General features: G+C 49.5%; 2 protein-coding genes across 3 annotated transcripts in view; both read right to left on the bottom strand.

The window, feature by feature from the left end:
* Positions 1-399: 399 nt before the first annotated feature.
* On the bottom strand, positions 400-1,725 carry Nt5c (5', 3'-nucleotidase, cytosolic). The gene is given in 6 exon segments (XM_013037580.1): positions 400-713; positions 827-941; positions 1,108-1,168; positions 1,251-1,351; positions 1,514-1,535; positions 1,537-1,725. Coding segments are annotated over 6 exon segments (600 nt in total). The 5' UTR covers positions 1,683-1,725; the 3' UTR covers positions 400-558.
* A 4,080-nt stretch (positions 1,726-5,805) lies between these two features.
* The window catches only part of Hn1 (hematological and neurological expressed 1), a 15,385-nt gene continuing 557 nt past the window's right edge, over positions 5,806-20,633 (bottom strand). The window contains exons 2-5 of one of the 2 annotated variants that reach the window (XM_013008849.1): positions 14,258-14,400; positions 12,674-12,771; positions 12,134-12,152; positions 5,806-6,076 (exon numbers count right to left, since the gene is read on the bottom strand). In XM_013008849.1, the coding sequence (XP_012864303.1) occupies positions 5,928-6,076; positions 12,134-12,152; positions 12,674-12,771; positions 14,258-14,400 (409 nt within the window). In that variant the 3' untranslated portion in view covers positions 5,806-5,927. The remainder of the gene's footprint in view (positions 6,077-12,133; positions 12,153-12,673; positions 12,772-14,257; positions 14,401-20,633) is intronic. The other variant, XM_013008851.1, reaches the window with a different exon arrangement.

Below are 20,633 nucleotides of genomic sequence, written 5' to 3'. Positions count from 1 at the left end.
TCATGTTCAAAGCCAGCCTGGGTAGAAATGTTGTGAGATGCTTACCTCCAATTAACCACCAAAAAGCCAGAAGTGGAGCTGAGGCTCAAGTGGTAGAGCCATACCCTTGAGCAAAAAAAAGGCTAAGGAACAGCACCAAGGCCCTGATTTCATGCCCCGGTACTGGCATCAAATAAAGACCCTTGAAGCTGGCCCTTTTCTGCTGTCATGGTTGATGAGGGGAGGCCAACCCCTGGAAGGGCCCTCTGGAACTTGGGGGGTGCAAGTTGGGATGATGCTCCAGACACAAGGACCACACATCTGACGTATATGTCCAGTGTGTGGGGCTGAGACGAGGTCACCTGCTCAGCTCCACCCTGGGCTCCTATGGCTTCCCTTTACCGAATAAACAGCCAGAGGTTATGGTTTTTTGGTTTTGTAATTAAAAGCATCCTGATTTCCCTACTGTATTTCCATGCCAGGCATGATTGTTCATTCAGCCTGCCATCTTGGAAGCTGCTTCATGATAGGGCTTGTGCAAGCAGACACTCTGGTGTCTATTTCCCAGCCAGGTCCTGCTCAGTCCTGCTGAACAGGTGCGCGCTTGCTGTCTATGATTCCCCTCCAGTTGTCACTCCAGGAGTGCAGCCGCCTCCTGGAGGGGGGCAGGGCCAGGTGCTGGTTGTGGCAGCAGGTGAACAAGATGTGCTCCCAGCTCGGGGTCTCCTCTAAACCTGGGACAGAAAAGGCAGCAAGCATGTCATCTGTAATCTTGATTATTCTTACGCCCTCTCTCTAATCCGGGCAGGCCAGATGCCCGGAGGTTGCCGGGGAAAAAGGGACCAACCTTGAATGTTGTCCTTGTCATCGATGAGCAGGTCCCCCCTGACTACCGTCTTGTCCCTCGTCAGGATAATGCGCTGCACAAACTCGGGCCCCAAGTTCTGCTCCACCCAGCGGTACTGTGGAGGAGACAGGTTTGCCAGTGGGGTCTGAGGGACCCTAAGTCTGGGGCCGTCAGTGGTGGGTGTGGACGTCACTGCTCCCCTTTCCCCCGGCCCCTGCTTTGTGTCTGTGATCACTGTTACACCCGGGTTTGGGAAGCCTCGGCTTGCGCAGGCGCCGCACCTTCTCGCCCACACAGTGGTCATACTTGAGCAGGGGGCTGGTGCAGATGAAGACCTCGGTGCTGCGGAAGGAGGAAGGGGAGCGGTCAGCCCGGGCGGAGCCTCCCCCGGCCCCCTCCGCCCCTGGGTCCCCGCCCTGCTCACCCGGGCATGCGGTTCATCTCCCGCAGGGCCTCCACGGCTCCGGGGATGGGCTCCAAGTCCAGGAAGAAGCCTGGCGCTTCGTACACACTGGCCACCTTGTCCTACGAGACACAAGCCCGGGGCTCGGGCGCCCGCCGGCGGAGGGGCGGGGGCCCCGACCTCTCTGGACCAGGGGTGAACTGTGGACTCGGAGGTGGCGTCCCCGGAACGCAGCCCGGACCGCCCCCCCCCACCCCCGACCCCCGACCCCCGCCGCCTCCTACCGCCAGGTCCGGCCGCAGGGCTCTCGCGGGCCAGGAAGCCGCGGCGCTGCGCCAGCGGCACGTGCGGCTCTCCGGGAAAGCGGCGCCGGAAGCCCCGCAGGAGGCCGGCCTCGAAGTCGGCCAGCACGCCGTCCATGTCCACCAACACGCGCACGGGCCGCGCCGCCATCGTCGCCGGGGACCCCGGCAGCGCGCAGGGCGGAAGCGGGCCCCGCGGCGCCAGGGCCGAGCTCGGCGCGCCCAGACGGCCGCTTCCGGGACCGAGAGCGGTGGGCGGGGCCTGGCCGGTGATTTGCATAGAGCTCGACTTGGGTAATTTGCATAGGGCTCCGGACGCTCGGACCCGGGGACCCGGCGGCTCGCGGGCGGGAGAGCGCGAGAGCGAGTGGGCGGGCGGACTTCCTGGGGCGGGGGTTGGCGGCCCTCGCTCTCCTGGTATTCTGCTTTGTACCTCAAAGTGCGACCTTCACCTAGGTGTTACCTTAGGCTATCTGAACGACCGGGAGCAGCGTGGGGCGCCCGCTCCCGGCCGGGGACCCCGAACCAGAGCTGTCTGCAGACAGCACCAGCCCAGGCCCAAGTCTGGGGGCTGCGGATTAACGCGAGTGAGTGAATGGACTCAGCTGGGCTTAGGTTCCCGACGGCGTCGTAGGGCCAACGCATGAACCAGTTAGCTTGAGGCAGGGGTTTCCTCTTCAAACTCGGAGCCTGATTTCCACCTGGCTCCGGTAACCAGCGCTCGGCCCGCCCCCCCTTCCCCCTTCCCGCCCCCCTCCCCGCGCACCGCATCCCTGCTCGGTCAGAACTTTGCATTCCCCGTGGAAAGCGTTGAGCTTCGCTAACGTTTGTGGAATCCTCTGTAAATCTCACACCCACATCTATTTACCTCACAAACTACACTGATCGGAGTAGGAGCCTCTCTGGCTGCTCCAGCTCAGCTGAGGGCCCTCTGTGTCCAAACCACGGCGGCAGGAGCAGCAGAAGGGGCAGCCTGTGGCTCAAGCGTCAGACTGCCAGAGAGCAGGAGAGCAGTGAGGGGAGCAGTGAGGGGAGCAGGCAGGCCAGAGGGGAGCAGGAGAGAGGGGAGCAGGCAGGAGAGAGGGGAGCAGGCAAGCCAGAGGGGAGCAGGCAGGCCAGAGGGGGGCAGGCAGGCCAGAGGGGGGCAGGCAGGCCAGAGGGGGGCAGGCAGGCCAGAGGGGGGCAGGCAGGCCAGGGGGGGGCAGGCAGGCCAGGGGGGGGCAGGCAGGCCAGGGGGGGGCAGGCAGGCCAGGGGGGGCAGGTAGGCCAGGGGGGGCAGGCAGGCCAGGGGGGAGCAGGCAAGCCAGAGGGGAGCAGGCAAACTGAGCACGCTGGAAGCCCTAGGTTCAAAGACGTGGGGGAGGAGGGCACTGATCATTCTAGGGTGAGTCAGTTTAGACTGGGGAGGAGGCAGCACTGGCAGAGCCTTAGGTCCCTGGGCTTGTCCTGATGCCGCACAAACTTCGCTAAGAGGTCTGGCTGCCAAGAATGTTTCTGCTGCCCCTTTAGGGAACTTTTTTTTTTTGCCAGTCCTGGGCGCTGTCCCTGAGCTTCTTGTGCTCAAGGCCAGCACTCTGCCACTTGAGCCACAGCACCACTTCTGGCATTTTGGTGGTTAATTGAAGATGAAAGTCTCATGGACTTTCCTGCCTGGGCCAGCTTTGTACTGTGATCCTCAGATCTCAGCCTCCTAAGATTACAAGTGTGAGTGTGAGCCACCAGCACCAACCTGGATAACTTTTAATATCCATTGTAATTTACAAGGATAACTTTTAATATCCATTATAATTTAGTTTATATTTAATATTATCCATTTTAAGATCATGTGATTTCACATTCCAGACCTGAAATTTTCTTGAACACGGTCTTGCAAACATTTCATTTCCTAAAACCTTCTTTGACAATATCAGACCTCAATTCTGAGTAGGCACTTACCTTCAGAGAGTAAAGCCAACTTATCAAGTTATGACACAAACCAGGATATTTCCAGGAACTCCACCCTTATTCACTCATAGGCTAAGGGTGCAGGTTCCCTCCCTTTGAGATTCATAATAGAAATCATCGTAAGCCAGTAAAACCAGTGTTGCTATTTATAAAGCTGACCTGCTTCAGAAATATGGGAACAATCATGATATAGCTGTTGATTCAACCTTTTGCAAAATGCTTTATTACCATAATAAAGGGAGAAAAAAACCTAACATTCAACCATCTACACGGGGCACCAGTGGCTCATGCCTGTAATCCTAGCTACTTAGGAGGCTGAGATCTCAGGATCGCAGTTCAAGTCCCCCTGGATGGGGAGAAAGTCCTTGAGACTCACATCTCCAATAAATCACCAGAAAACTGGAAGTGGCGTCGTGGCTCAAGTGGTAGAGTGCCAGCCTTGAGCTGAAGAGCTGAGAGACAGCGCCTGGGCCCAGAGTTCAAGCCCCACAACCAGCAAAATAAAAGGGGAGGGGAGGGAGGGAGAGGGGAAAGGAGCTCAAATGGTAGAGCACCTGCCTATGGAGTGCAAGATCCTAAGTTCAAACTTCTTGTTACAGAACTAAGGGAGGGAGGGAGGAAGAAGGAAGGGAGGGCTGGGGATGTGGTTTAGTGGTAGAGGACTTGTCTCACATGCATGAAGCCCTGGGTTCCATTCCTCAGTACTACATAACAGAAAAAGACAGAAGTGGCACTGTGGCTCAAGTGGTAGTGCCAGCCTTGAGCAAAAGAAGCTCAGGGACAGTGCCTAGGCCCAAGTTCAAGGTCCAGGTCTGGCAAAAAAAAAAAAAGATAAAAAAAAAAGAAGAAAGGAAAAAGAAAAATGAAGAAAGGAAGAAATGAAAGAAGGAACTAAGAAGAAAGGGGCCTAATTTGGATATTCAAATGAATTGTAGCTTACATGGCAGATCAGCGAGTACAAAGCTAAGTACCAGTCTTGCCAAAGCTGTAGAACTGCAGCTGTAGAAACCAAAAGCTCTTCTCCTGTCTTCTGGATGCTTCTTTGAAGCCTTCTCCTTTGATCACAGGCCATAGAAAAGAGCTTCACTAGAATGGAGGCTCAAAGCTTTATTTACCATGGGTGCTGGGGATGGAAACCAGGCCTCCCTGGGGACCCACTGCCTCCAGGCCCTGCCACAGCCACTTTGACATGCTTTGACATGCACAAAGGGAAGGTAGGCAGTAGAAATGGCTCAGGTATTTTTTGTTGTTGTCGGTCGTGGGGCCTGAACTCTGGGCCTGAGCGCTGTCCCTCAGTTCTTCAGCTCAAGGCTAGTGCTCTACCACTTGAGCCACAGCACCACTTCTAATTTTCTGGTGGTTTATTGGAAATAGAAGTCTCATGGACTTTTCTGCCCGAGGTGGCTTTGAACCTTGATCCTCAGATCTGTTTCTTGAGTAGCTAGGATTATAGGCATGAGCCACTGGTGCCCAGCTATGTATTTTTTCGGAGAACACCCTTCCTTCCTCTGCATCTTCACCAAATCACCAAATGCCTCACCAAATCAGCTTGCAGGATTGTTCGGAGGCAGCAGACCCAGTGTCAGAAAGAAGACACAGACACAGCGGTTGCAAACGTGGATATTGTTTACTTGAAGCAACAGTCCAGGATTGAGCAGTACAACACATTTAAGGATGAGACTTCCTCTCATGGTCGAGCACCAGCATCATGCACACAGCGTCAAGCTACTTAATAAGAACACACACAGCCCCGGCCCCGCCCCTGCATGGGGACCTCCACCTCTCCGGCATCACTGCCTCCCTCCACTGCCTCAACCACTGGGCCTTTCCAGGCAGCGTTGGCCCCACACCAGAAGCTGACCTGGGCATCACAGAAGCAGAAGCGCCCACTGGCCAGCCAGTCATCTAGGCATGCGGCAGCAAGGTGACAGGGGTGGGCCTCTGTTGGTCCACAGGGAACCAGAAGATGTGTTTAGCAAAGGACAACACGGAGGAGAAGCTCTGTGTAAAGACAGCCAGGTGTGGTAGAGCTGCCAGGTGCTGCCTGTGGTCTGTCCCATCATGGTAAAGCGAACACAGAGCATTAAAAAAAAAAAAAAAAGGACAAAACTCAGTACAAAAGAGCCTCTAGCAAACACATCAGGAACCCGATCATTTGTTCTTAAAAACACAGTACTAAGTGCCACAAAGCTTTCCCTCCAATCTACTACTAGAAAACACCCATGCCACAGCCCAGACCCAAAGGAGTCAGAGAAATAGAAACTTGTTCTTCAAAAAGAAGAGAGAGAGAGAGAGAGAGAGTGAAAGGGGGAGGGAAAAAAAGACAGCAGTACATAAAGTGCTTCTTTTTTAATGAAACAAATCCAAAAGATGTACAGTCAGGCTCAAGTTGTGCAGTTCACGAGCACGTAGAAACAGACAAATAAAACGACAGAGTTCAGGACAGCTGGAGTTAACCCAGGACCAGGCTGGACTTGCCCCCGGGAGGATTTCTCCTGGATGGCACGGGGGCCGGGGCCACAGGACTGGGCACAGGGGCAGCGGGCACCGGCTTCTCTTCGCTTTGCCCCAGGTTGCCCTGGAAGTCTGTGTCCACATTTTCTAGAAAAACAGAGAATGGAAATGAGCCTAATAACCTTTTCTAGTTTAGGTGAAGAGTCCCAAGATCTTTCTCCTCATTGGATGGAGGATGGTTTGAAATGTATTGAAAAATTAAGCCGGGTGTTGGTGGCTCACGCCTGTCATCCTAGCTACTCAGGAGGCTGAGATCTGAGGATAAAGGTTCAAAGCCAGCCCGGGCAGGAAAAGTCTGTGACTCTTTTTTTGGGGGGTCCGGTCATGGGGCCTGAATTCTGGGCCTGGACGCAGTGCCTCAGCTCTTCAGCTCAAGGCTAGCACTCTACCACTTGAGCCACAGCGCCACTTCTGGTTTTTTTCTTTTTGCTTATGTGGTGCTGAGGAATCAAACCCAGGGCCTCAGGCATGCAAGGTAAGCACTCTACCACTGAGCCACCTTCCCAGCCCCAAGTCTGTGACTTTTATCTCCAATAAACCACTCAGAAAACCAGAAGTGGTGCTGTGGCTCAAGTGGTAGAGCACTAGCATTGAGCTGAAGAGCTCAGGGACAGCGTTCAGGCCCCACGACCGACAAAAAAAATAGAGAAAAAAACACATTCAGGGCTGGGAAGTTGGCTCAGTGGTAGAGCGCTTGCCTTGCATGCCTGAGACCCTGGGTTCGATTCCTCAGCACCACATAAGCAAAAAGAAAAAAGCCGGAAGTGGTGCTGTGGCTCAAGTGGTAGAGTGCTAGCCTTGAGCTGAAGAGCTGAGGGACAGCACCCAGGCCCAGAGTTCAGGCCCCACGACCGGACACACACACACACAAAAAAAAAAAAAATCACGTTCAGACCACTCAGAGCTTTGCACTGTTTTGCCACATGCTTTTCATATGATCTTTTTAAAATTATACAAGCATATATGAGGAATAGAGGGGTTTTGTGGTTTGTTTTTGATCCTGGGACTTAACTGAACTCAGACCTCAGCACCTGGTGCTGTTCTTGAGCTTCTTTTGCTCAAAGCTAATGCCTGTCACTTGAGCCCCAACTCTAATTCCAGCTTTTTTAAGGTTTAAATACATGAACTGAAAAACAAACATTTAGGTCCTCCCTCTCTCCCTTTCTAGTTCTGTCTCCCAAGTAGAAGTGATTCCAGGCGTGCATCATCACACCTGATCTTATGTACTTCAAATGTCTGCGTCCACTCTAACAATCCCGAAGCATGGGGCCTCAAAGGAAAATATTCGGACCAAAATATATAGACAGACAGAAATTTCATTTTAAGCTATTTATTGCAGTGCTGAGGATCAAACCCAGGGTCTTTGAGCATCAAAATAAACATTTTATCTACTCCTGACTTTTCTTTGGCACTGTAAGATAAGTGAACAAAGACAGCTTTGTCTTGAATACAAAAAAATGATTCATTGTAAGCATCAAAGAATTGGGACAAGAAGAAATGTAGTGGACAATCTAACTTTCTGAAGGAGGGAGAAGGCTTCTACCTAACCTCCCTGGATTTCTTTTTTTTTTTTTCTTTTGGTTGGTCTCGGGCTTGAACTCAGGGCCTGGGCTCTATCCTTGAGTTCCTTTTCCTCAAGGCTAGCATGCTATCACTTTGAGCCACATCTCCACTTCTAGTTCCTCCAGCTAACCACCAATTTCCTTCCCATGGCTGACTCTCAACCACAGTCTTCAAATCTCAGCCTCCTGAGTAGCTAGAATTACAAAACGCCACCAGCACCCAGCTCTTTGTACTTTGTCTACTGCGGATTGAATCCAGGGTCTTGCAAGTGCTAGGAAATCTTTTAACCACTGACTATATTCCCAACCTTTCATTATAGCTATTCCTATGTTTAATTATCGAAAAGGTCAAGAATTTCCCTTAAGCCGGGCACCGGTGGCTCTCGCCTGTCATCCTAGCTACTCAGGAAGCTGACATCTGAGGATAAAGGTTCAAAGCCAGCCTGGGCAGGAAAGACCGTGAGACTCCTATCTCCAATAAACCACTAGAAAACCGGAAGTGGCACTGTAGCTCAAGTGGTAGAGCGCTCGCCTTGAGCTGCAGAGCTGAGGGACAGCGCCCAGGCCCAGAGTTCAAACCCCATGACCGACCCTTGAAAAAAAAAAAAAAAAGCATTTCCCTTATATCTAAACAAACCCGACCTTACTGAAGTAATGGTGCAGCAGGGTCACCAGCTGCATCATGGGAACTTTATGGCAAATGAGCTCAAGTTGCACCAGTCAGGATCATAATGAACAGATGATAAAATTGGTGATCAGCAAAAAAAAAAAAAGAGGGGGGCGCTCAGTACAGTGGTGCATGCCTGTAACCCCAGTGCTGGCTGGGTTGAAGGCCAACATTCCAGTGGCCAAGGTTCTGCCTGGCCATCCCCAACTCCAGGTTGCTGTGGCCAGGCAGGTGGCTTAGTCCCTAAGTTAACCCCGTCACCCACTCTTCTAGCAGGCTCTCTACCTATAAATACTCCTCCCGAACAATGGCAGCTGGCAGCTGCTGCTCTCTGTCCTGACGGAGTCAGCCTGCCAGTCTTGCCACATTAGACTCCCCTCGCAGACATGCGTGCTGTGCTTTACTCGGCCAAGACAGCTAACACCCGACACACTTAGGAGGCTGAGGCAAGAGGTTCTTGAGTTTGAGGCCAGCCTGGCTACACTTGGTGGGAAAATGCTTGCCTCGTGCAACACTCAGCTTCATCATCCCCACATAACCACCATGCCAGACAGCTGGCTCACACTGTCCTAGCCAGCACAAGCAGAGCTAGAGAATGACCCCATTCCAACAGATAAACTGGGCATGGTGGCATATATCCATAACCCAACTCCAAGGAAGCCTAGGTAGAAGACTGAGATCTGAGGATTGACTGGGCAAAAACTAGAGATCTTATCTCAAACCAAAGCAGGGGGAAAAAAAAAAAGGCATACAACCCAGTGTGCTGTTTCCTTGAAGAAGAGGAGCAGGGAAGAGCATAATTACTCAGTAGATCTGATGACATGTTGTTTCTTCTTTCTTTTCTTTTTTTTTGGGGGGGTCCGGTCGTGGGGCCTGAACTGTGGGCCTGGGCTCTTCAGCTCAAGGCAAGCACTCTACCACTTGAGCCACAGCGCCACTTCCGGCTTTTTTCTTATGTGGTGCTGAGGAATCGAACCCAGGGCCTCGAGCATGCAAGGCAAGCGCTCTACCACTGAGCCACCTTCCCAGCCCTCCACAAATCTTTAATTATATCCATTAGTTCAAATCAGGTCAGCAGATTCTGGGACTGGGGTGCAGCTCACTCTAGAAGACTTGCCTAAATGACCCAGGCTCATAGGTCTGGATCCTCAGTACCACAAAGAAAACAAAAGATTATCTGACCACTAAGTCCAGTGTAATTGAGGAAGATGAAAAGTAGTGAAACTAAAGCCTAGACTTACAAATGCCACTGAAGACCCACACAGTAACAGATATCTTGCATCCAATGTAAGCGGGACCTATCGTGCAAGGAGCCCAGACAATGTGCCCGAGGCCCAGCAGCTCCTGCCTCCTGCCACCTTCAGGAGCACCATTCAAGAGGGCGAAGTGGGGGCTGGGAAGGTGGCTCAGTGGTAGAGTGCTTGCCTCACATGCATGAGGCCTTGGCTTTGATTCCTCAGCACCACATAAACAGAAAAAGCCAGAAGTAGCACTGTGGCTCAAGTGGTAGAGTGCTAGCTTTGAGCTGAAGAGCTGAGAGACAGCGCCCAGGCGCAGAGTTCAAGCCCCACCACTGACCCAAAAAAAAAAAAAAAGAGGGCAAAGAGCAATTCAGTTGACATAGACTGGCTCACAAAAACCAACCATAGGGATGGGGCAAGAAAGATGTGCTATCCACACGCATGGGAATCTCACAGTGAACCCTCATACTGCACAGTCAACATGTGCTAACAAAAAAAAAAAAGGCAATGGAAGGAAAAGCCAGAAAGAAGCAGTATCTTCTCAGGGCTATAGGTCCAGTGACTGCTACCTTCACCAGGAGACCTGACTGGTGGCTCACACTTACAGTAATTCCCTAGCACTTGTTAGAAGAGGTGCCAGCAAATACTTCAAAGGCTGAAAATAATTAAGTGGATGATTGCAGCTCATTTCCATCTGTAATTGGTAATGTGGATGGCTAACTGGAAACTTAAAAAACAACCCAGTGGGTAACGAAGGTCTGGCTGAATAAGCATCTCAGTATCAAATCAAATAAACTAATTTCATAAAATGAATGCTGTGAGTAGAGCTTGAGCTACCAGAGCCTATTATAAAAAAAAAAGCTCTCAGCTGGCGCCGGTGGCTCACGCCTGTAATCCTAGCTGAGATCTGAGGATCGTAGTTCAAAGCCAGCCCAGGCAGGAAAGTCCATGAGACTCTTATCTCCAATAAACCACTAGAAAACCAGAAGTGGCGCTGTGGCTCAAGCGGTAGAGCGCTCGCTTTGAGCTGAAGAGCTGAGGAACAGCATCCTAAGCCCAGAGTTCAAACCCCATGGGTGCTGGTGGCTCACGCCTGTAATCCTAGCTATTCAGGAGGCTGAGATCAGAGGATCCCAGTTTGAAGCCAGCCCAGACAAGTGTCTGTGAGACTCTTATCTCCAACAAATTACTAAAAAAAAAAAAAACTGATCCAGGCTTCAGTGACTCACATCTATAATCCTAGCTACTCAGGAGGCTGAGATCTGAGGATCGCAGTTCAAAACCAGTCTGGACAGGAAATTTCATAAGGCTCTTATCACCAATTAACCACCAGAAAACCAAAGTGGCACTGTGGCTCAAGTGGTAATTGTGTTAGCCTTGAGCTGATGAGCTCAGGGACAACACTCAAGCAGAGTTGAAGCCCCAGGACTAACAAAAAAAAAGAAGAAAGAAAAGCTGAAAGTGAAGCTCATGTGGTAGAATGAAAGTCTTGAGCAAAAGCTTAGAAACAGTGGGCTCTGAGTTCAAGTTCTAGGACCTGCACAAAAATAAATAAAAGCTCTCATAAAATAGCACAAGGGGCTGGGAATGTGGCCTAGTGGTTGAGTGCTTGCTTAGCATGCACAAAATCCTGGGTTCAATTCCTCAGCACCAGATAAACAGAAAATGCCAGAACTAGTGCTGTGGCTCAAGTGGTAGAGTGCTAGCCTTGAGCAAAAAGAAGCTCAGGGACAATACTCAGGCCCTGAGTTCAAGCCCCAGAACTGGCAAAATAAAAAAAAATTTTTTTAATTAAAAAAAAGATTAATGCATTACATTTTTTAAAAAAAGGGTTCCCAGGGCTGGGAAGGTGGCTCAGTGGTAGAGCGCTTGCCTTGCATGCATGAGGCCCTGGGTTCTATTCCTTAGCACCACATAAGCAAAAAGAAAAAAGCCGGAAGTGGTGCTCTGGCTCAAGTGGTAGAGCACTAGCCTTGAGCTGAAGAGCTAAGGGACAGCGCCCAGGCCCAGAGTATAGGCCCCATGACTGGACCCCCCAAAAAAATTTTTTTTAAAAAAGGGTTCCCAATTGTTTATTCTAGTCCATATCTAGTATTTACCTCATTAAAAATAAAGCCAGATTTACTAATTTAATTTTCTCTCTACCCAGAGTATTTTTACAGTTGGAGCACATTCAGGTCTCTTTCCCCAGTACAAATTTTTTTAGGGGTGCCAGTCTTGAACTGAGGCCTAGGCCTTGTCCCTGAACTTCTTTTGCTCAAGGCTAGCGTTCTACCACTTGAGTCATAGCTCCACTCCCAGCTTTTTGGTAATTTAGTGAAGATAAGTCTCACAGACTTCTCTACTTGGGCTGGCTTTGAACCATGATCCTCAGATTTCAGCTTTCTAAGTAGCTAGGATTACAGGTATGAGCTACCAGTACCTGGACACAATTATTTAGTTGTTTGTTTCATTACGTAGGTTTATGTTTGAACTAAAAAGCTTATTAGAAATCTGAGAAATCCCAAGACATGAGTTGAATTAAAATTCTGACCTGTTCTAAAACTGACTACAAAATCAACAATTCAGTCTTCATAACTACTTCCAGGACTGGAGGCCTGGCTCAGAGGTAGAGTACCAGCCTAACAAACCCAAGTACTGCCAATTAAAGAAGAAGAAAAAAAAAAGTACTCACCATGAACATCTCCTTCTCCCTGGAAAAGAAAAATATAAAATAAACAATGACTCCCTAGTTAATGTGCAACACACACACAGAAGTCACAGCTGACAGTGGATACAATTAGGTCGACATCCACTTTTCTTGACAGGATTAACTAAAGAAGCATACTAGGCATGGCCAGATCATTACAAAACTATATTGTAAATTAGGTACATTGTGATTTCAAAATCTGTGCAGACACTGAAATCTCTCCCTGTCATTCTAGCTACTTAGGAGGCTGAGCACTGAGGATCACAGTTCAAAGCCAGCTGGGGCAGAAAACCACTTGGAAAAAGCCAGAAGTGGCACTGTGGCTCAAGTGGTAGAGCACTAGCCTTGAGCTGAAGAGCTGAGGGACAGCGCCAGGCCCAGAGTTCAGGCCCCATGACCGAACCCAAAAAGAAAAGAAAAGAAAAAAAAAAAAAGATTTGAAAGACTTAACAAACAAGGGAAGCTTAGTTTAGCTTTTCAACCCCACAGCCCTCAGCCTGTCTTCCCTTATGGTGTCCTTCTGACCTTCAGATCTAAGAAATCTCCAGAGCTTGCTTCCGAGGTGTTCCTGCTCTGTGGTCCAGATGACTCCAAATCTTCCCTGCCACCACTAGACTTGGCACCTAGAAACCGAAATATGCTTTTTTGAGAAATACAACAGGAAGCCCTAAAACTAGCATATATGTGTTCCTGTATTAAGAAACATTAGTTAATGGCTCAAAAAATCCCAATCTGACTTCCTTAAATCCCCCTTGTAGACTCTCTGTATTGCCCATTTTTAAATATTCATTCATTCATTCATTTATTCATTCATTTGTTCATTCAATTATCTACAGAACTGAAGGACTTCAGAGTAAAGCTAGAGATAAAAGAGACTTCTGGGCAAGTGCTGGTGGCTCACGCCTGTAATCCTAGCTACTCAGGAGGCTGAGATCTGAGGATCAGGGTTCAAAGCCAGCCCGCATGAAACTCTTATCTCCAATAAACCACCAGAAAAACAGAACTCAAGTGGTAGAGCGTTAGCCTTGAGCTGAAGAGCTGAGGGACAGTGCTCAGGCCCAGAGTTCAAGGCCCACGACCGACCAAAAAAAAACAGAGAGAGAGACTTCTGGGCAGGTGCTGGTGGGTCATACCTGTAAATCCTAGCTATTCAGGAGGCCGAGATGTGAGGATTACAATTCAAAGCCAGCCCAGGCAGGAAAGTCCCTGAGACTCTTATCTTCAACTAACCACCAGAAAACCAGAAGTGGTGTTGTAGCTCAAAGTGATACCGTGCTAGCCTTGAGCTGAAGAGCTCAGCAACAGAACTCAGAACTTGAGTTCAAGCCCCACAACTAACAGAGGGGGGGTGGAGAGGGAGGGAGGGAGAGGGAAGGAGGGAGGGAGGAAGAGAGGGAGGGAGAGAGAGAGAGAGAGAGAGAAAGAGAGAGAGAAGAAGGGAGAGGGCTGGGAAGGTGGCTCAGTGGTAGAGCGCTTGCCTTGCATGCATGAGGCCCTGGGTTCGATACCTCAGTACCACATAAGCAAAAAGAAAAAAGCCGGAAGTGGTGCTGTGGCTCAAGTGGTAGAGTGCTAGCCTTGAGCTGAAGAGCTGAGGGGCAGCGCCCAGGCCCAGAGTTCAGGCCCCACGACCGTACCCAAAAAAAAAAAAAAAGAAAAAAGAAAAGAGAGGAAGGGAGAAAGAGAGAGACTTAGTAAATCAGGCCAGGTTAACTCAAGTAGCTCTCAGGCTGGTCTTGAACTCCTACTCTTCCAGGCTCAGACTCCTGAGGCTGACTCTGCAAGGGCGCTACACCGCATCTGGCTAGACTGTGCCACCTGTTCATTCCTATTAAGCTAGGCTTTGTTGGCCAGCACAAAACCAGCAGTCACGGGCTAGGAAGGTGGCTCAGTGGTAGAGTGCTTGCCTTGCATGCATGAGGCCCTGGGTTCGATTCCTCAGCACCACATAAGCAGAAAAAGCCAGAAGTGGCGCTGTGGCTCAAGTGGTAGAGCGCTCGCCTTGAGCTGAGGGACAGCGCCCAGGCCCACAGTTCAGTTCAGGCCCCACGACCAGACCCAAAAAAAAAAATACAAAAAAAACCCAGCAGTCACAGCTAAAAGCAGTACCTGTCGGCTTGGCCCAGGAAGGAGGATTTTCTTCAGGTGTCCCAAAGATGTTAGAGGCCATTTTGTTCTTCCTCACTGGCTGTTCCGTTGGTTCATCGAAGCCTAGGGAGAAATTGGATCCACCGCCCGGAGGCCGCAAAACCCTACAAGTAATGGCGAAAAGTTCATTCCAGATCCTACTGAAACATTGCTGGTCCTAAATATTTCCTAACACCCTTCATTTCCCTCACCCATTGACCCCTGCCATCCCCCCCCAAAGAGCTGCTAATGAGAAACAAAGAATTGACTCAGCTCAGCACAAGTTCAATGCTGCTATTAAAACACTACATACTGCTTTATAGCTTTTCCCACTTATTCACTGCTTTACCAATTTTCAGTTTACAGCTAGAACTGCCAAAGTGTCATCCCAGAGCTCAGCCTGTTTGGTGTCCCATCTTTCAGAAAGGGGGAGACGAAGGAACCTCGCCCATGGGAAGTTCGGAAGCAGATGCTGTGATTGATCTAGTCCTGGGAACAGCATTTCTAGCCGGGAGCTGGTGGTTCTACATTTATAGAACAAGATACTGGGGAAGCTGAGAAGATCATTTGGGTTCAGGAGTTAGAGACCAGCCTGAAAAACATTTATCATGATTAAAAAAAAAAAGCCCTCAGCCTCACTAGCTGCGCTGTCACTGCGGGCAGGTCGCTAACTCCCTCCCCGATGGGCCCCGGACACTAGACTTCCTCTGCTCCAGGTGCTCTTTCAACTCTCATCTTCCACCTTTTTGTCATGGTGCTGGCCACGGTAAAATCCTCTAGAAGGCAGCTCACACCTGTAATCCTCGCTATGCAGAAGACTGAGATCTGGTTCAGAGCCAGCCCAGGAACTAATTTTTTTTTTGGGGGGGGGGGTTGATCGTGGGGCTTGAACTCTGGGCCTGGGCGCTGTCCCTGCACTCTTCAGCTCAAGGTGACTCTTCAGCTCAAGGTGAGCGCTCTACCACTTGAGCCACAGTGCCACTTCCGGTTTTCAAGTGGCTTATTGGAGATTAGAGTCTTGGGCTGGCTTTAAACCATGATCCTCAGATCTCAGCCTCCTGAGTAGCTGGGATTACAGGCGTGAGCCATCAGCGCAGGGCTAGGAACTAAATTTTTTGCTAAACCCCATCAGCAAAATAACCAGCAAATAGGAGGGCTGGAGGTGTGGCTCAAGTGGTAGAGGGCCAACCCAGGTAGGCCCAGGATTCAAGAGAATCATGGTTTAAAGTGGGCCCAGGAAAACAAAGTCTGGAGACTCTTTTCTCCACTAAATTACAAAAAAAAAAAAAGCCAGAAATGGAGCTGTGCCTCAAGTGGTAGAGCATTACCTTGACCAAAAGAAGTTCAAGGGGACTGGGAAGGTGGCTCAGTGGTAGAGCGCTTGCCTTGCATGCCTGAGGCCCTGGGTTCGATTCCTCAGCACCACATAAGCAAAAAGAAAAAAGCCAGAAGTGGCGCTGTGGCTCAAGTGGTAGAGCGCTAGCCTTGAGCTGAAGAGCTGAGGGACAGCGCCCAGGCCCAGAGTTCAGGCCCCACGACCGGACCCCCCCAAAAAAAAAAAGAAAAGAACAGTACCTAAGGTCCTGAGTTCAAGCCCCAGTACCCACCCACCCCACCCCCCAAAAAATCCTCATTTGTCCGCCAGGGAAAAGAAAGCCTAACATGTTTGGGGTCCCAGAAGTTTGAGAGGAAAGAAGAAACATGGTCCTTTTTACTCAGATTAGGAAATAAATGCAATTGGAAACAAGAATATTACTTGTTTGCTTATTTGAATGGAAAGGATGAGGAAAAAGCCAACTTAACTCAGCATTTTATTACGTTATAAACTCCTAGGATTGCAGGTGTGAGCCCCAGCACCCAGCTAAACTTACACACTATCTAAACAGCACTTTGTGAGTTGCTTAGCCTCTCTTATGCTGGAGTAAGGGTAATAGTATCTGTCTCAGAAGACTATTATTACAGGAGTATCATATATAATCTGGAATATGGCAATCATGTACATGAGCTGTTATTATAACCATATAAATGTCACCACAGTGTTATCTAGGTTCCCTCTTACTGAAGGAATTTTAGGTGAATTTTAATGTTTTATATTTTGTAGCTTGTTTTAATCATTAAAAAAAAAAAAACACCTCATGATCTTGTGCTTGCTAAGCAGGTGTTCTACCACTGAAGCCACATCCCCAGCCCTTTCTGCTTTAGCTATTTTTTATCAACTCCAACCTATGCCTAATGTGTAGCTGAGATTACAGGTGTGTACCACCATACCATCATACCTAATGTGTTTGTTCAGATGAGGGTTTCACTAATATTTTGCCCAGGCTGGCTTCAATGAGATCTTCTAGATCTTAGACACCTCACCTGGCTTAGCTGTTTTGTGGTTGTGGTGGTGGTTAGTGGTGGTTTTGTTTTTGGGGTTTTTTTTGGCCAGTCATGGGGCTTGAACTCTGGACCTGGGTGCTGTCCCTGAGTTCTTCAGCTCAAGGCAAGCACTCTACCACTTGAACCACAGGCCACTTCTGGTTTTCTGGTGGTCTATTGGAGATTAGAGTCTCGTAGACTTTCCTGCCAGGGCTGGCTTTGAACCACGATCCTCAGATCTCAGCCTCCTGAGTAGCTAGGATGACAGGTGTGAGCCACCAGTGTCCAGCTGCACCACCTCTTCTGACAATAAGACTTTTCCCACACAGCTCATTCTGGATCCCCAGACAGAAATCCTGGCTTCTCAGTTCCCTTAGGTGAATGCTGGCACCCTGGCCTTTGCCCCTCATTGGACTCATATTGTCCCACCTTCCTCTACTTCCTTTTGTGCCAGACTTCCCAGTTCTGCAAATGCCAGGCTTGTCACATAAACTCTGCCCTCTGGCAATATGGCCTCTTCTCGAACAGATGTAGACACTCCTAACCACCTCCCTCACCAGTCCAGTCCTGCCGCTTCCTTCTTTGCTCCGAGCTAATCTCCACGTGGGAACTTTCCCTGGCCTGCTCCCTCCTGCCTGGAGCACTGTCCAGGCTTCCAGTGCCTTTTCAAACTCCCAATGCAGCTTTTCAAACCGCCCTGAGTGGAGTGAGGGAGGCGTGGCAGGGGTGGGATTAGAGCTCCGGGGAGTCTCCAGTCTCTGTAAAAGACCGGCCAGGAAATTCTGGCTTTGTCAATCAAGTCTTCCTGAAACATTCCCTGACTGTCCTGTGGCCCTCACAGAAACCGCGAAGATGAGTGTGGTTCATCTTCATAGCTTTGTTTTCCTAAGTAACAAAATGATATTGGTGTTATTGTTTTTAACCACTTATCAGTGGAAAAATCATGCAGAGTTCCGGTCCTTCAAACACAAGGCGGCTTGGTGGGGCGTGCAGTGGTTAGATAGAATGCTGAGCTTAGCTCTGACTAGTTCAAGAGCCTAGTGTCGATTGTGTGCATGTTTGGACATGTCACAATGAAACCCTCTGGCACAATCAATGTAGGCTAACCAAAGAAAACATAAAAAGTTGAAATAGAAAGTTTCTTACACACACACACACACACAAAGAGCCTAGAGTTGGAGCAGAGGGAGCCCCAAGCAACTCTAAATAATGCCTGGTATTATGAATCCTCTGTGGCGCGCAGGCTGATGATAACAAGGGCTGCAAGGGCTTGGGGGCAGGGCGGGGGGGGGGGGTCACAGACAAAGCCAGAATTTCTCTTTAAACCACACACTGTGCTCAGATTATGCTAGTCCCTCTATACAATACTAATGTCTGCCTTTAGTAAAATGCACTATTCACTTCATGCTAAAGAAAAATTTCACTCAGGTGGGCGTGGTGGTGCACAACTGTAATCTAAGCACTTGCACTCAGGACACTAAGGCAGGAAAAGTGGGAGTTCAAGGCTGGCCTGGGATATAGCAAGCAAGACACTGCCTCAAATCCACAGAAATCACAATCCATCCCCAGACTCCACTGCATTCCTTTATTAAAGGTGAAATGTTTAAAGTCTCAGATATTCAATGTCCACTTAGATTAAATTCATCACATACATGTGTTCAGGCAAGTATTTGTAAAATAAATATTATTTGTAAAATAAAGGTGATAATTTTATATTAACATAAAGATTCTTAACAAGTCTTCTCTTAGGGTAAAATCTGAAAGGAGTATTTTTTTTATCATTTATAGCATTTATCAACAAATGAATATCAACTTGCTTCACTCGGGATTTAGAGTGATTTTCTTTGCTAATTAATCATAATTGAAAAACCTCGTAATTTATTTTAGCCAGATGAGACTCTTTAGAAACCCTAGTGTGCTTAGAAATATTTCTGGCAAGGGGTGGGGGTGGGGGAAGGAATGGGGAGCAAGAATGAGGCACTGGCACCCAAACATCAGCTTAAAAACAAGTCAAAGCTCTGTCCAGTCCAACTTCCACAGGTCCGCTGTGCTCCTCCAGCAACAGCAGGTAATACTAACGCGGATGACGTCAGTGTTGTTGAGCCCATTTGAAATAGCAAGATCCCCAAACAAAGGATTTGATCCTAAGACAAAGTACTCCAGTTTTATTTTTTAATATTTCTTTCCAAACCACAAACACAGTAACTACATCAGGACTAACTAGTGAAGACTTACCAAAAATGTGGTATTATACATAACATTGTTTAAAAAAAAAAAAGACTTCTGTGTTCTCCCTTTAAACGCTAGAGTTTCCACATGACCGTCGCAGATCACTGCCACCATACTAAATTTGTAATGAGGTTACAGAGGCAGAGAGTGTTACTGGAAAACAGAAGTTTAGGAGAATTAGGGGGGATCACAAAAGAAAGGAGGAAAGTAAATGCAACCACAATGCTACCAATACCTAGACAATACTGGACGGAGACTGATGACAAAGATGAGTTAAAATATTAATTTTGCAGAAATGAAAATGTCTCACGTTTCAAATGTAGGGGGCGGGGGAGAGGGGGAGCAGAAGGATTCATTTGACCCAGGTATTGAAATTCTTTACAGAGTATTAAACTCAACTCAACCCCAAAGGATGAAACCCCAGATGCCACATTATCATTCTAACAACTGAAGTTTGACCAGCAGAAAGTTGACCTCTTCACACAAAATGGAAAAGCAAGGCTCAGTTTGTCCCAGTGTACTGATAAAATTATCTCATTGGAAGGATGACCACAAAAGAGGGAGTGACCAGTGTTCTCCGGGGTCTGTTCCACTGAAGTTCTCCATTCTCCTCGTAATCTACAATTTCGGTTTCTTCAATCTTATCCTCTTCCCTACGTTGTAAAACTGAAAGGAGTGGAGGTGCAAGGGACGGTCCCTTCGTGCTTCCTCCTGAGACTCCTTCTCACGAGGCTGCTTTTTGTTTCCAAGTTCTCTAACCCCTGTGAGATACTGCTATTTCACGTCTGTCTTCTTAGCCCCACAAAATGGCTCCCTTTGTGCTAACCCCAAGGTTAGCCACACAAGACTGCAGATCCTGATCAATGGACAACAGTTCCCAAAAAGTGAAATCTAAGCTTCCTTTAAGCCTTAAGGAAAGACCCCAGAGATGCCTATAGAAGATCTTAAAGAACAGGGTGCTATTAGCTGAGACAATGTGGGCACCTCCACACAACCCAAACCCTTCCACCAAGTTAAGACAGGGTTCGGTAAAGGGCTCCTGGTCCAAACTGCGTGTCCAGTGCCCCTCCCCAAAATGCAGTGGGATGAGTGGCCAGAAGGGCCCCCCCCTTCCCAGATGGAGATACCACGGAAGAGACAATGGATATCTTCCCCGGCCCCGCCCAAGAACAGGAAACCTCCCACTGCAAGGGAACGGGGTGGGGGGCCAGGGATGAACTCATCTGGCAAACGTCAAAGACCCAAGTCAAGGGGCTGGCATACACGGACCGGGGTCCGAAGGTCTGAGCGCAGAAACCCCGCACACTGGCTGGCTCGGTGCCCCCTGCGCTCGGAGCTGGGCGCCGGGAGGGGGCAGGAGACGGGGGTCTCTCCTTTGTTAGGAGAGGAGAGGCACTCGGGAGAGGAGAAAGACCGTGAGGTCCCGGACGGGAGTTGCGCGTCGCGATGTCCAGCCTCCCCTGACCACAGATGCACCTGTCGGGCAGGCCAGGGCGGGGGGGGGGGCGCACCGCCGGGGCAGGAGCCAGGCCGACCGGGCAGATCCCGTGGCAGGATCAGATCGTTGAGCCCAAGCTCGGGGCCAGCACCCGTCGGGAGTCCACACACGGCCAGGAGCGCGTGGCCCGGGGGTGGGACAAAGGGGCCCAGCCGCGGCGCCCCGCAGGCCCCGGGGACCAAGTCCACCACCCTGGGCAGGAAGCGAGCCCTCCCGCGCGTTACACCCCAAACCTGCAGCCGCGCTGCCCGAAAACGGGGGTCCCCCCAC

Source organism: Dipodomys ordii, unplaced genomic scaffold (assembly GCF_000151885.1).
Source record: "Dipodomys ordii isolate 6190 unplaced genomic scaffold, Dord_2.0 Scaffold7, whole genome shotgun sequence".
NCBI lineage: Eukaryota > Metazoa > Chordata > Mammalia > Rodentia > Heteromyidae > Dipodomys > Dipodomys ordii.
The sequence above is the reverse complement of the archived record's forward strand: the minus strand, read 5'-3'. Positions and strand labels throughout refer to the sequence as shown.